Source organism: Nerophis lumbriciformis, linkage group LG03 (assembly GCF_033978685.3).
Source record: "Nerophis lumbriciformis linkage group LG03, RoL_Nlum_v2.1, whole genome shotgun sequence".
NCBI classification, from domain to species: Eukaryota; Metazoa; Chordata; class Actinopteri; order Syngnathiformes; family Syngnathidae; genus Nerophis; species Nerophis lumbriciformis.
In genome coordinates, this window is record NC_084550.2 from 70,072,501 (window position 1) to 70,086,148 (window position 13,648).

Consider the following 13,648-nt stretch of genomic DNA (forward strand, 5'->3'; position numbering starts at 1 on the left):
ATTGTTTGTGTTTTATTTTTTAAACTTATCATCGATAATAAACCAAGTTTTTTTCCTTATCAGATATGCCATTCGAGAAAGCAACAGTGTCGTCAAACTTTATAAGAATTTCAAAGAAAATAAATCTTTTAAGCCTGACTTTGGAGCTGAAGGTAAGACAATGTTGCCATTAAAGGGGTTATTAAAGTAGGACATGATGGATAAAATGTGTATGGTTGTTAAATCTGCAGGGATCTATGGAGGTTTCTTGCTCGGTGTGAGGTCGGTGAATGGTCTGGCTTTCTATAACTGGGAGAACACGGAACTTATCCGCCGCATCGAGATCCAACCCAAACACGTAAGACTTGTCCTACTTTTCTCTTCCTGGTGTGAACTTGTTTACTGATCATTTACTCTTGCAGTATTGCATGTGAACTCCTTTCTGCTTTACCAATGTTGAAACTCACCTTTGTTTCTCTCATTCTGTTTTCATGCCTGCAGATCTTCTGGTCAGACTCTGGTGAGTTGGTGTGCATCGCGACAGAGGAGTTCTTCTTCATTCTTAGATACCTGTCAGAAAAAGTCGCTGCCTCGCAAGAGAATAACGAGGGAATGACAGAGGACGGCATCGAGGACGCATTTGAGGTTAGGGTCTGGTTTTGCGAAATGGACTAAATGGACTAAAATTGACCAAATATATGGTGGATTTCCTCTCTGTTCAGGTCCAGGGAGAGATCCAGGAGATTGTGAAAACTGGACTTTGGGTTGGTGACTGCTTCATTTACACGAGCTCCGTGAATAGACTCAACTACTTTGTCGGAGGAGAAATTGTTACTATTGCTCACCTGGACAGGTCAGATATTTGCATTCCATTCCTTGTCTCAAGTTACCTTCAAGCTTTACAGCCAAGACAATATGCTTAGCTGTTAATATTTCTATTCTCTGTACAGAACCATGTATTTACTTGGTTACATACCCAAAGATGACCGTCTCTACCTGGGGGACAAGGAGCTCAACATCGTCAGCTACTCCCTGCTGGTCTCCGTTTTAGAGTACCAGACTGCTGTCATGAGGAGGGACTTTAGCATGGCCGACAAGGTTCTTCCCACAATTCCAAAAGAGCAAAGACCCAGAGTGGCTCATTTCTTGGAGAAACAGGTCAGCACTGGATTTGTGGTTGGTCATTACTGATTCTTAGCTTTCTTTTTTGCTTAGAGCATATTTACGTTTTTTCCCGGCTCCACAGGGTTTCAAGCAGCAGGCGTTAGCTGTGTCCACAGACCCTGAGCACAGGTTTGAGCTGGCCTTGCAGCTGGGAGAGTTGAAGATTGCTTACCAGCTGGCTGTGGAGGCAGAGGTAGAGTCATTCAGCTGCATTCTCACTTCCAACTTTAGTTCATGTTGTCATGTCCCACAAGCTTATGGCAAAATCAGCAATCACTCCCTCCGATTTCCGACAAAACTAGCACATCTTTCCTTCTCGATGCTGGAAAGCTGTGCTCGTAATGTTCTTCCTGTTCACTTGAAAATGCAGTCTCCCACAAGCTAGCTCTGATCCAGCTGAGACATTTCTCATAGTTTGTCATCAGTTTTGGAAATGGAGAGTTTTTCTCTGTCCAATATTGTATATCCACATCACAAGTACCCCACCTAAGAACCCTTTTCTGAACTAAATAGATTTTCAGTGTCTGGCTCAATGCGTAGGACAAGCTCGGTTGTAATGAGTGGGCACTGTGAATTCCCCGCAATCTGATTGGTTGACATACAATCTTGAGTATGTATTCTATATATTTCTAATGATTTATTAGACCCTTTCAGTCGGAGCAAAAGTGGAAGCAGTTGGCAGAACTCGCCATAAGCAAGTGCCAGTTCGGCCTGGCCCAGGAGTGTCTGCATCATGCGCAGGACTACGGCGGCCTGCTTCTCCTCGCCTCAGCATCTGGTAACGCCACGATGGTGGGCAAGCTGGCTGAAGGTGCAGAAAGGGACGGCAAGAACAACGTGGCCTTCATGACCTACTTCCTGCAGGGCAAGTAAGTACCACACGTGACTGACGGAGTAGAAGCTGAGTTGTGCAGGCCTCATCACCACAACTGTTCTACCATAAATCCACACAGACTGGATCAATGCTTGGAGCTTCTGATCAGAACTAATCGTCTACCCGAAGCTGCTTTTCTGGCTCGCACTTACCTGCCCAGCCAGGTGTCCCGTGTGGTCAAACTGTGGAGGGAAAGCTTGGCCAAAGTCAACCAGAAGGTGAATTCCACATGTGGTTTAGTAATCCATTAAAACAGAATTACTACAGAAAATGGTGTGACTTGAGGTTGTCATATCTGGCGTTCTCGTTTCTCTCTTGGGGGAAATGTTCTTGCACAATTCCTGGATAAAACGGCATTAACTCGGGCTGCACGATTTTCAGAAAACACCTACCGGTAATTGCGATTTTTATCTCCAAAATTGCCATTGCAATTCGATTTGCAATTTTTATATTTCATACAGAAAAATGCATACAACTGTGAAAATAACGAGAGAAGGAAGACATGTTGCTTTCAGACTGTCAGTCAACACATTCTTGTCTCAAGGTGCCACACATTACAACAATATGCAATATCTTACTTCAACTATTTGCCTTTATGCAGACAGACTCAGAGTTGTTGTCTACATCAGTGGTTCTCAAACTTTTTTTTTACCAGGTGCAACCTCAGAAAACACTTGGCTCTCAGAGTACCACAATATTGACCAACGTTAAAATACAGTAGCGTAGTAGGCCTGAGGTTTTATTAAACAAGCATGTTTATTATTTTTGGCCACTGTACCATTACACACAGTTTGAACAGTAACACTGTGTTTGAATATTGAAGTAAAAGGAGGCGTTTGCAACATTTACACAGATGCCATCCTTTCAAAGTATTCTACACAGTATATCTCGCCCTCTCACGGCTTCTTGTACGTAATGACGTAACTACGTACGTATGTAACACATGCACACGCATTAGCTTTAGGTCAGTGATTCTTAACCTTGTTGCAGGTACCGAACCCCACCAGTTTCATATGCGCATTCACCGAACCCTTCTTTAGTCCATCCATCTTCTTCCGCTTATCCGAGGTCGGGTCGCGGGGGCAGCAGCCTAAGCAGGGAAGCCCAGACTTCCCTCTCCCCAGCCACTTCGTCCAGCTCTTCCTGTGGGACCCCGAGGTGTTCCCAGGCCAGCCGGGAGACATAGTCTTCCCCGTGGCCTCCTACCGGTCGGACGTGCCCTAAACACCTCCCTAGGGAGTCGTTCGGGTGGCATCCTGACCAGATGCCCGAACCACCTCATCTGGCTCCTCTCGATGTGGAGGAGCAGCGGCTTTACTTTGAGCTACCCCCGGATGGCAGAGCTTCTCACCCTATCTCTAAGGGAGAGCCCTGCCACCCGGCGGAGGAAACTCATTTCGGCCGCTTGTGCCCGTGATCTTGTCCTTTCGGTCATGACCCAAAGCTCATGACCATAGGTGAGGATGGGAACGTAGATCGACCGGTAAATTGAGAGCTTTGCCTTCCGGCTCAGCTCCTTCTTCACCACAACGGATCGATACAGCGTCCGCATTACTGAAGACGCCGCACCGATCCGCCTGTCGATCTCACGATCCATTCTTCCCTCACTCGTGAACAAGACTCCGAGGTACTTGAACTCCTCCACTTGGGGCAAGATCTCCTCCCCAACCCGGAGATGGCACTCCACCCTTTTCCGGGCGAGAACCATGGACTCGGACTTGGAGGTGCTGATTCTAATCCCAGTCGCTTCACACTCGGCTGCGAACCGATCCAGTGAGAGCTGAAGATCCTGGCCAGATGAAGCCATCAGAACCACATCATCTGCAAAAAGCAGAGACCTAATCCTGCAGCCACCAAACCAGATCCCCTCAACGCCTTGACTGCGCCTAGAAATTCTGTCCATAAAAGTTATGAACAGAATGGGTGACAAAGGGCAGCCTTGGCGGAGTCCAACCCTCACTGGAAACGTGTCCGACTGAGCATACAGGGAGTGGACTGCCACAATCAGACAGTCCGATACCCTATACTCCCTGAGCACTCCCCACAGGACTTCCCGAGGGACACGGTCCAATGCCTTCTCCAAGTCCACAAAGCACATGTAGACTGGTTGGGCAAACTCCCATGCACCCTCAAGGACCCTGCCGAGAGTATAGAGCTGGTCCACAGTTCCACGACCAGGACGAAAACCACACTGTTCCTCCTGGATCCGAGGTTCGACTGTCCGGCGTAGCCTCCTCTCCAGTACACCCGAATAGACCTTACCGGGAAGGCTGAGGAGTGTGATCCCACGATAGTTAGAACACACCCTCCGGTTCCCCTTCTTAAAGAGAGGAACCACCACCCCGGTCTGCCAATCCAGAGGTACCGCCCCCGATGTCCACGCGATGCTGCAGAGTCTTGTCAACCAAGACAGCCCCACAACATCCAGAGCCTTAAGGAACTCCGGGCGGATCTCATCCACCCCTGGGGCCTTGCCACCGAGGAGCTTTTTAACTACCTCAGCCCCAGAAATAGGAGAGCCCACCACAGACTCCCCAGGCACTGCTTCCTCATAGGAAGACGTGTTGGTGGGATTGAGGAGGTCTTCGAAGTATTCCCTCCACCAATCCACAACATCTGCAGTCGAGGTCAGCAAAACACCATCCTTGCCATACACGGTGAAAAATAAAATGTATTGTTTTTTTCAAATTCAAGAAAAAGTCATACGTTTATTTACTGGTGCACAAAATGAACCGTGCATAAACGTCACCTTGTTCAAAGAACAAAACCAACACAGTGCATGAACTCACAACAAATTACACACTTTACACACATTACCATGAATTGATTAACGTGGACCCCGACTTTAACAAGTTGAAAAACTTATTGGGGTGTTACCATTTAGTGGTCAATTGTGCGGAATATGTACTGTACTGTGTAAACTATACTGTTTCATATAATGTATTCTCTTCCTTTGCAATTTACTAGTAAAAGTTTCAATCAATCAATCAAAAAACCTGCAAATCAGATGGAAAATTAGAGGGAACATTGTTTGGGGGTATCCACAATACGCTGATAGGGAGAAGTTTTTATTTACACGATAAGTCGAATGTGTCTTTACCTCCATGGCGGAGGCTCCGCCGAACCCCTGAGGCCGACTCACCGAACCCCTAGGGTTCGATCGAACCCAGGTTAAGAACCACTGCTTTAGGTGTTGTTAGCTAATAACAGCAATTTGGATAGATAGCGTTAGCTGTCATTGAATGTATCATTAATATATTCTGTCATAACAACAACATGGCTGCTAATGGTTTGTTGCTTCTCTTGGACAGTTTTTTTGTGTGCGCACGCGCTTCCTGCTCGTACGTGTTCGCGTGACCGGCTAAGTGACCACTGTAAACATCCATCATTTGTATTGGGCCGATAAAAAATGTTGTTACATAAACTTAGTAATTGTGAAAACTATTGACAATTGTCAAACAAATGTGTTCTGTTAAACCACTAATGCTAACATAAGCTAGCCGGCGGTGTTCTTGTTATATTTTGTGCTTTGAAAAATGTAACTGCGAGGAAGTTGCAAACAGCACCTTCAAGTGATTATTTGGCATACCACTAAATGGAGCCCATGTACCGATTGTTTATTGAGGATCCTCATTAGCCGACGCACAAACGCCAGGCTAGTCTTCCTGGGGTACACGCACCACAGTTTGAGAATGACTGGTCTTCATCATGCTCTTAAACCATACTTGCCAACCTTGAGACCTCCGATTTCGGGAGGTGGGGCGAGGGGGGTGGGCGTGGTCGGGGTGGGACGGGGGCGTGGTTGGGGGCGTGGCTAAAAGGGGAGGGGTATGTTTACAGCTAGAATTCACCAAGTCAAGTATTTCATATATATATATATATATATATATATGTATATCAATCAATCAATCAATCAATCTTTATTTATATAGCCCTAAATCACAAGTGTCTCAAAGGGCTGCACAAGCCACAACGACATCCTCGGTACAAAGCCCACATACGGGCAAGGAAAAACTCACCCCAGTGGGACGTCGATGTGAATGACTATGAGAAACCTTGGAGAGGACCGCATATGTGGGTAACCCCCCCCCTCTAGGGGAGACCGAAAGCAATGGATGTCGAGTGGGTCTGACATAATATTGTGAGAGTCCAGTCCATAGTGGATCCAACATAATAGTAAGAGTCCAGTCCATAGTGGGGCCAGCAGGACACCATCCCGAGCGGAGACGGGTCAGCAGCGTAGAGATGTTCCCAGCCGATGCACAGGCGAGCGGTCCACCCCGGGTCCCGACTCTGGACAGCCAGCACTTCATCCATGGCCACCGGACCTGTGCCCCCCCCCCTCAAGGAAAAGGGGAGCAGAGGAGAAAAGAAAAGAAACGGCAGATCAACTGGTCCAACAGGGGGGCTATTTAAAGGCTAGAGTATACAAATGAGTTTTAAGATGGGACTTAAATGCTTCTACTGAGGTAGCATCTCTAATTGTTACCGGGAGGGCATTCCATAGTACTGGAGCCCGAATAGAAAACGCTCTATAGCCCGCAGACTTTTTTTGGGCTCTGGGAATCACTAATAAGCCGGAGTTCTTTGAACGCAGATTTCTTGCCGGGACATATGGTACAATACAATCGACAAGATAGGACGGAGCTAGACCGTGTAGTATTTTATACGTAAGTAGTAAAACCTTAAAGTCACTTCTTAAGTGCACAGGAAGCCAGTGCAGGTGAGCCAGTATAGGCGTAATATGATCAAACTTTCTTGTTCTTGTCAAAAGTCTAGCAGCCGCATTTTGTACCAACTGTAATTTTTTAATGCTAGACATAGGGAGACCCGAAAATAATACGTTACAGTAGTCGAGACGAGACGTAACGAACGCATGAATAATGATCTCAGCGTCGCTAGTGGATAAAATAGAACGAATTTTAGCGATATTACGGAGATGAAAGAAGGCCGTTTTAGTAACACTCTTAATGTGTGATTCAAACGAGAGAGTTGGGTCGAAGATAATACCCAGATTCTTTACTGATTCGCCTTGTGTAATTGTTTGGTTGTCAAATGTTAAGGTGGTATTATTAAATAAATGTCGGTGTTTAGCAGGACCGATAATCAGCATTTCCGTTTTCTTGGCGTTGAGTTGCAAGAAGTTAGCGGACATCCAATGTTTAATTTCATTAAGACACGCCTCCAGCTGACTACAATCCGGCGTGTTGGTCAGCCTTAGGGGCATGTAGAGTTGGGTGTCATCAGCATAGCAATGAAAGCTAACACCGTATTTGCGTATGATGTCGCCTAGCGGCAGCATGTAAATACTAAAGAGTGCAGGGCCAAGAACCGAACCCTGAGGAACTCCGCACGTTACCTTAACATAGTCAGAGGTCACATTATTATGGGAGACGCATTGCATCCTGTCAGTAAGATAAGAGTTAAACCACGACAAGGCTAAGTCTGACATACCAATACGTGTTTTGATACGCTCTAATAAAATATTATGATCGACGGTATCGAAAGCAGCGCTAAGATCAAGAAGCAGCAACATAGATGACGCATCAGAATCCATCGTCAGCAGTAGATCATTAGTCATTTTTGCGAGGGCTGTCTCCGTAGAGTGATTTGCCCTGAAACCGGATTGAAAAGGTTCACAGAGATTGTTAGACACTAAGTGTTCATTTAGCTGCTGTGCGACAATTTTTTCGAGGATTTTCGAAATAAAGGGAAGGTGGGACACCGGTCGGTAGTTTACCATGAGGTCAGGATCAAGGTTAGGTCTTTTGAGCAGAGGATGAATAACCGCTTTCTTGAATGCTAGGGGAACAGTGCCAGAGGAAAGTGATAAGTTTATAATATTTAGCACTGATGGACCTAATAATACAAAAAGCTCCTTGATAAGTTTCCCAGGAAGTGGGTCAAGTAAACATGTTGTTTGTTTTATCCCACTTACACGCTGTAATAGTTCCTCTAATGTTATTTCATCAAAAAGAGAGAGACTATTTTGTATTGCAGTATCCGTCGTAGATACAGTTGTATCTGTGTTCATAGAACCCAGTTGTAGCTGGGATGCGTTGTCTTTAATCTCCTTTCTAATGAGTTCAATTTTCTTATTAAAGAAATTCATAAAGTCATCTGCCGAGTGGGTGGAGCTATTGGGAGGAGTCCCTTGTTGGGTTAGCGATGCTACTGTACTAAACAAAAATTTAGGGTCGTTTTTGTTGAGGCGGATGAGATTTGAGTAATATTTAGCTTTAGCTAAGGTAAGCATGCGTTTATACGATATTAAACTATCACTCCATGCTTGATGGAAAACCTCAAGCTTGGTCGCGCGCCATTTGCGTTCCAACTTTCTACATGATAATTTATGAGCTCTGGTTTCCTCTGTAAACCATGGGGTGCGCCTTTTAGGGGCCCTTTTTTGTTTTAGCGGTGCTATACTATCAATGGTTTTGCGCAGGGCATTGTCAAAGTTGTTAGTGAGGTTATCAATAGAGCCGACATAATTTGGGAATGGTGCCATTACCGAAGGCAGTAGGTCAGCAAGAGTCATCGTTGTGGCGGCATTAATGTTGCGGCTGCTATAGCAGTTATTATTATTATTAGTTTGTTGACAATGAGTCAGAACTTCGAATTTTATAAGGTAATGATCGGACATTACTTTAGTATACGGGAGTACCATAACTTTGGAGGTGGTGACACCCCTGACCAGCACTAGATCTATCATATTGCCGTTGCGATGCGTAGGTTCATTTATTATTTGTGTAAGACCACAGCTATCAATTATAGTCTGGAGCGCCACGCACTGAGGGTCCGATGGGGTATTCATATGGATATTAAAGTCCCCCATTATGATTATATTGTCTGCGTGCGTCACTAGATCAGCAACGAACTCTGAGAATTCATTAATAAAGTCCGAGTAGGGCCCTGGGGGGCGGTAGATAACAGCCATATCGAGAGGCAGCGGTGCGACAGACCTCATAGTAAGCACCTCAAACGATTTGTATTCATTATTTAGGTTAGGGGTAAGGTTAAAGTTTTCATTGTATATTAATGCGACCCCCCCACCCCTTTTAAGGGGACGGGCAATATGCGCATTCGTATAGTTAGGAGGAGATGCCTCATTTAGCTAAAAAAATTCGTCTGGTTTGAGCCAGGTTTCGCTAAGACCAATGACGTTAAGATTGTTGTCTCTAATGACCTCATTAACTAATAACGTTTTGGGAGACAATGATCTTATGTTTAAAAAGCCCATATTATAAGTATTGGGCTGTTTTGACGAGTTTTTGTTTAAATTATCCGTAGTAGAAATATTAATAATGTTGCGTTTATTATACGTAGTGCACTTTAAATAGTTTCGACCATATCTAGGAATTGATACGACGGGAATTTTCAGATTGTTTGCTTGATGCTGCGATCGACTGAACGCATCATGATTTGCCACCTCAGTAGAATGCATATCTACCCCGGACACATTCACAACAGAAAACACATTATGTGAGTTGTGTGTTATTCTAAGAAAATTGCTATGCGTACAGGAAGTATCCAGCCTGGCGCTGGCTAGTTCTAGCTTAACTGACTCCTCACCCGGACTAGCAGGCTCTGTAATTGCCTGTGACCGGGCTTGCTCTAGTGTAGTTAGTCAAATGTGACTTAAACAGTAGTCTATATTCTTAGACAGGATGATGGCGCCTTCCTGGTTAGGGTGAAGGCCGTCCCTCATCAGCAAGCCTGGTTTGCCCCAGAAAGAGGGCCAATTATCAATAAACGTTAGTCCCTGTTGTCTACAGTAGCTAGCCAGCCACTTGTTAAGCGAGACTAATCTGCTATATCTCTCATCATTGCCTCTCGCAGGCAGGGGGCCAGAGACAATTACTCGATGCCTGGACATCTTTCTAGCGAGATCACAAGTCCTGGCTATGTTTCTCTTTGTAATCTCTGACTGTCTCATTCTAGTGTCATTGGAGCCAACGTGTACAACTATATTCGCATAACTAGTGGTGCGATTAGCCTGTCGTACGTGTTTACTAGGCCTGTTGCGAGTTAGCTCCCTAAGATTAGCCTCTATGCCAGGTCTTATATGTATATATAAGAAATACTTGACGTTCAGTGAATTCTAGATATATATATATATATATATATATATATATATATAAAATAAATACTTGAATTTCAGTGTTCATTTATTTACTCATATACACACACATAACACTCATCTACTCATTGTTGAGTTATGGGTTGAATTTTCCATCCTTGTTCTATTCTCTGTCACTATTTTTCGAACCATGCTGAACACCCTCTCTGATGATGCATTGCTGTGTGGCACGCACAAAAGTGCTTTCATCAAATGCTCTAGATGGCAGTATTGTCCTGTTTAAGAGTGTCACAACATTGCTGTTTACGGCAGACGAACTGCTTTACGGTATACAAAAAAGTGACTGCTGCTGTTGTGTGTTGTTGCCGCGCTGGGAGGACGTTAATGAAACTGCCTAACAATAAACCCACATAAGAAACCAAGAACTCGCCCTCCATCATTCTACAGTTATAACGTCATTGGGCAGGTACGCTTTTTTATATTGTGGAGGACCTGAGTCCGCCTGAATTTCGGGAGATTTTCGGGAGAAAATTTGTCCCGGGAGGTTTTCGGGAGAGGCGCTGAATTTCGGGAGTCTCCCGGAAAATCCGGGAGGGTTGGCAAGTATGTCTTAAACTGAATAAATAACCCATGTAAACTATACAGGCATTATAATGTAATGTAATCATAATATATACTAATAAAGCAAGTAACCATTTAAAAGGAGATATACACTTGTATTCCTCATTCTGTAAAAGTGTTTACCATTGTACTGTAATTAGAAGGTAAATAACTTTGTTATCCTAAATAAATAAACAAAAAATTAAATGGAATCATTTCCGTAAGCAAAAATGTAACCTAAATTAATATTGAACAGCTTAAAGTGCATTTTTCCCCAACAAATGATTGAAGTGACAAACTTGCCATCCAAACAACACCCCGTTTGTTGACAAGAAGATATGCCAGCCATGGAAGCACATTCAGTCTCTTTATTAAGCAGAGGTCACACAATCCGGTGAAATGATTCAATAGAGCTGGTATCAAAGTACGCTGCTAACTGCTAAAGCTAACAAACACAGCTCCGTTCAAACCCTTGAGGACGTCACTAGGCAACAGGCCCCGCCTTTTAAAAGCACAGACTCCACACACTGTGTTCTCATATTAAACATCTCTCAATTGCATATGCCAGATATTTAAAGTTGTTTTTTTAAGTAACGTATTAATTACTTTCCCTCGTAATTAATTTCATTTATTAAAGAGTAATTCCGTTAGTAATTCAGTTACTTTTTGGGAAAAGTAACGAGTAACTATTATTTCAGAACACTGGAAATGAGAGAGGAAGAAACGTAAGACTCAACAATTCTGGTTGGCGAACATGTCTGACAATTAAATATTGGCCACGGTGGAGAAGGAAAAATAAAAAAAACCTTTGCTTTTTGTGATGACTTTATGGCACTAATTAAAAGCTTGATGTGAATAATGGTGCAGCCCTAACATTAGTTCAAATCTATTTGTTGTTTGAACCTAACTTCTCTGCATCTTAGGCTGCTGACTCCTTAGCTGACCCCACAGAGTATGAAAACCTGTTCCCTGGTCTGAAAGAAGCCTTGGCAGCGGAGCATTTCCTCAGAGAAACTTGCTTAGGCAGCAGACCTGCCAAAGACTATCCCCTGGTCACAGTGAGTTGTTACACCACACAACAGGACTGCAGCTTTCATATTTTAAACTTGAACATGTTTTTTTACAGCTAAATGAAGACCGGAATATTTTAGAGGAGGCTGAAGGATACGAGCTCAAAGAAACTTCTCCTCATGAGGTTTGTTGACATTGTCCATCCACTAGTGTGTCACATCTTCAGCACTACACTAGAACCTCAACTTAGGAGCTTAATTGGTTCTGTGACAGAGCTCTTAACTCAAAACATCATCCATTTAAAGGAATTGAAATTAATTTAATTGGAGCTTGGCCCTGTCAAAACAGCACAGTTTTAACACCTAATATGTCTTTTAAAATACATTTTCCACAAATATTGTATAAAAACAATACAATAGAACGTACTACAAACTACAGTAGTTTTATGAAATAATGTACCGTATTTTCCGCACCATAAGGCACCCTGGGTTAAAAGCCGCGCCTTCAATGAACGGCATATTTCAAAACTTTGTCCACCTATAAGCCGCCCCGTGTTGTAAGCCGCATCTAACTGCGCTAAAGGAATGGCAAAAAAACAGTCAAATAGGTCAGTCAAACTTTAATAATATATTAAAACCAGCGTGATGTGGGCGCGCATGAAATCGTATATCAACATGGACGGAGCTGCGTGAAAAAAGCCACCCGGCCTTTTCGCGTAAACTTAAACTTACCTTAACCACTCACTCATCTTTTCTTCATCCATCCCTTCGAGTTAGCTTTTATGATGACGCCGGCTGGAAAGGTCTCTTTTGGCAAGGTCTTCCTTTTGAATATCACCATGGGTGGAAGTTTCTGGCCATTAGCATGGCAAGCTAGAACCACAGTGAAGGATGACTTCTCATTCCCTGTGGTGCGAATATTCACCGTACGTGCTCCCGTTGTATCCACAGTGCGGTTCACAGGAATATCAAAAGTCAGTGGAACCTCGTCCATGTTGATAATGTTCTCTGGCCGGATCTTTTTTTCAGCTATCTTGTTTTTACAATATGCACGGAAAGTAGCCAGCTTTTCTTGAAAGTCTTTAGGCAGTTGCTGTGAAATAGTAATCCGTGTGCGGATGGAGAGATTGCGTCTTTTCATGAACCGGATCCCTGTCGCTTAGTAGGAGCCATTTTGTGGTCTTTACAGATGTAAACACACAAAGGAAATGAAACGTACGGTAATATCCGCGCGCTTTTTCTTCTTCTACGCGGGCGGGTGGTTGCTTACAGTAGAAGAAGAAGCGCTTCCTGTTCTATGGGGGCGGGTGCTTACCTTGGCGGTTGCTTGCGTAGAAGAAGAAGCACTTCCTCTTCTACGGGGGGAAAAAAAGATGGCGGCTGTTTACCGTAGTTGCGAGACCGAAACTTTATGAAAATGAATCTTAATAATAATCCATATATAAAGCACACCAGGTTAAAAGCCGCACTGTCAGCTTTTGAGTAAATTTGTGTTTTTTAGGTGCGGCTAATAGTGCGGAAAATACGGTACACATGTACAAATGTACCTTGGAGAGTGGACTTTTATGGTATCTCCTTCCAAGTGTGTCTCTGTCAAACACACATTTATACACATTTTTATGGATAAATATCTGTTATTTTAACGGTTTTGGCTGGCGTTAAAATCATTCTACTTCAGTATGTTGCAGACTAGCATCGATACACCCAAACTGACTTGCCAAGTCGGTCATGTTTTGATGGTTTCTTTCTTTAATTCAATGTGTACAGGGTTTCCCCTTAAAGTAGTTGAATGTGGCGCGCCGCCACAGCATTTTTATTACCGTCACACTTTGAAAATATGTTTTGTTTTTTACTTGAAAACAAATTAAAGTAATATATTGTAGTCCCCCAAAGTCTGGCGCTATTTTTAACTTTTATTACTAATCTTATGATAACAAACGG

At 43.7% G+C, this 13,648-nt stretch overlaps 1 protein-coding gene across 2 annotated transcripts in view; it reads left to right on the forward strand.

Annotated features, from left to right (window-relative positions):
- LOC133589369 (coatomer subunit beta'-like) overlaps positions 1–13,648 on the forward strand; it is a 64,554-nt gene that overhangs the window by 42,718 nt on the left and 8,188 nt on the right. For both annotated transcript variants that reach the window (XM_072912882.1, XM_072912883.1), the window contains exons 11-20: positions 64–152; positions 231–337; positions 481–624; positions 702–832; positions 930–1,137; positions 1,226–1,336; positions 1,798–2,012; positions 2,097–2,235; positions 11,621–11,755; positions 11,824–11,892. In XM_072912882.1, the coding sequence (XP_072768983.1) occupies positions 64–152; positions 231–337; positions 481–624; positions 702–832; positions 930–1,137; positions 1,226–1,336; positions 1,798–2,012; positions 2,097–2,235; positions 11,621–11,755; positions 11,824–11,892 (1,348 nt within the window). The remainder of the gene's footprint in view (positions 1–63; positions 153–230; positions 338–480; positions 625–701; positions 833–929; positions 1,138–1,225; positions 1,337–1,797; positions 2,013–2,096; positions 2,236–11,620; positions 11,756–11,823; positions 11,893–13,648) is intronic.